General features: G+C 43.6%; 1 protein-coding gene across 1 annotated transcript in view; it reads left to right on the forward strand.

The window, feature by feature from the left end:
- Positions 1–460: 460 nt before the first annotated feature.
- DIAPH3 (diaphanous related formin 3) overlaps positions 461–1257 on the forward strand; it is a 203289-nt gene continuing 202492 nt past the window's right edge. The window contains exon 1 of the mRNA XM_005426609.2: positions 461–555. Coding sequence (XP_005426666.2) covers positions 475–555 — 81 coding nt within the window. The 5' untranslated portion in view covers positions 461–474. The remainder of the gene's footprint in view (positions 556–1257) is intronic.

Raw genomic sequence — 1257 nt, forward strand, 5'->3', positions numbered from 1 at the left:
GTAGGTCACCGCCTGTGTAAGTCATGGTGAAGGACTGAATGACAGAAAAGAAATTCTTCTGTTTAGGAAATACTCTAGAGGTATAAATGCTGAGTATTAGCCTTTTCTTAATGATCCCTAACACTGAGATTTGGAAATAGATTTTCCCCTACATAAGTCTCCAGTTTGCATCATTATTCTAACTACTCTTAATTTAAAATAAAGATAAATGCAAGGTATTGATTGTAGTAATGAGAATTCAATTGCCTTGTAAACCATATGCAATTTGCTAGTTTACAGCATAATGAAATCTCTATTTATGTATTTCCCCGTAAACCACAGTGTCTTGCAGGTCTTTCAGTGATGGAAAACAACAGATTGCATTAAACAAATGCAGACTGTAGGTACACCTGTTCTTTTGGCCTTGGCAGCACAGTCAACAGCTCCTCCACACAGACTGTGTCCATCACAAAACAGAAACTCGGCCGCAGGAGGATGATGGAAACACTGCCACTGTTTTGGATAAGGACTACGTCTCTTCTGCGTCATTTTGCCTTCTTAACCCAATACCTCCAGGTTGGTATAAAAGTAATACAAGAAGTATTAATAATATATAACACACACATATATATGTATGTATGTATGTATGTATTGCTCTCTACAGCTTCCAGAGAAGAGGTTCTAATGGAGGTTGGGGCCGGTCTCTACTGTGACTGTAGTGACAAGACCAGAGGAAATGACCTTAAGCTGAGACAGGGGAGATTCAGATATTAGAATTTTTGTCATTGTTCAGATGGGCAGGCGTTGGAATAGGTTGCTTGGGGAGGTGATGGAGTCACTATCTTACGAGGTGGTTTGGATTTTTGGACTGGAAGATCGTAAAAGTCTCTTCCAAACCTGATGATTCTACTATTCTATGTAATAATGCATATTTACATATGAAAGTCAGTGCTTAATTATAGAAAAAAGCCATATAGAAATAGATGAACCACTTTTCACCTGTCAAACAGCGGCTTGAGGTAAGGAATCGGAATTTTTAACAAAGGCACTTGTTGGAAATCGGCATCCTAGGCCAAACAGGTGAGGGACCAGCCCCGTGATCAGATCCCGAACAGGCGGGATGCAGAGAAGACAGGATTTGCACGATGACGAAACAAGCTCTCCCTTCCTCTGTGCGTGCGTGTGTATCCCGGAGGCGCCGTAACCGCAGCCCCGCGGGACGCTCCCGGTCCCGGCGGGGCACGAGCTGTTCCCGGCGGGGCGGGGCCCGGCGCGAGC

The sequence above is a fragment of the Geospiza fortis genome, unplaced genomic scaffold (genome assembly GCF_000277835.1).
Source record: "Geospiza fortis unplaced genomic scaffold, GeoFor_1.0 scaffold191, whole genome shotgun sequence".
Classification (NCBI taxonomy): domain Eukaryota; kingdom Metazoa; phylum Chordata; class Aves; order Passeriformes; family Thraupidae; genus Geospiza; species Geospiza fortis.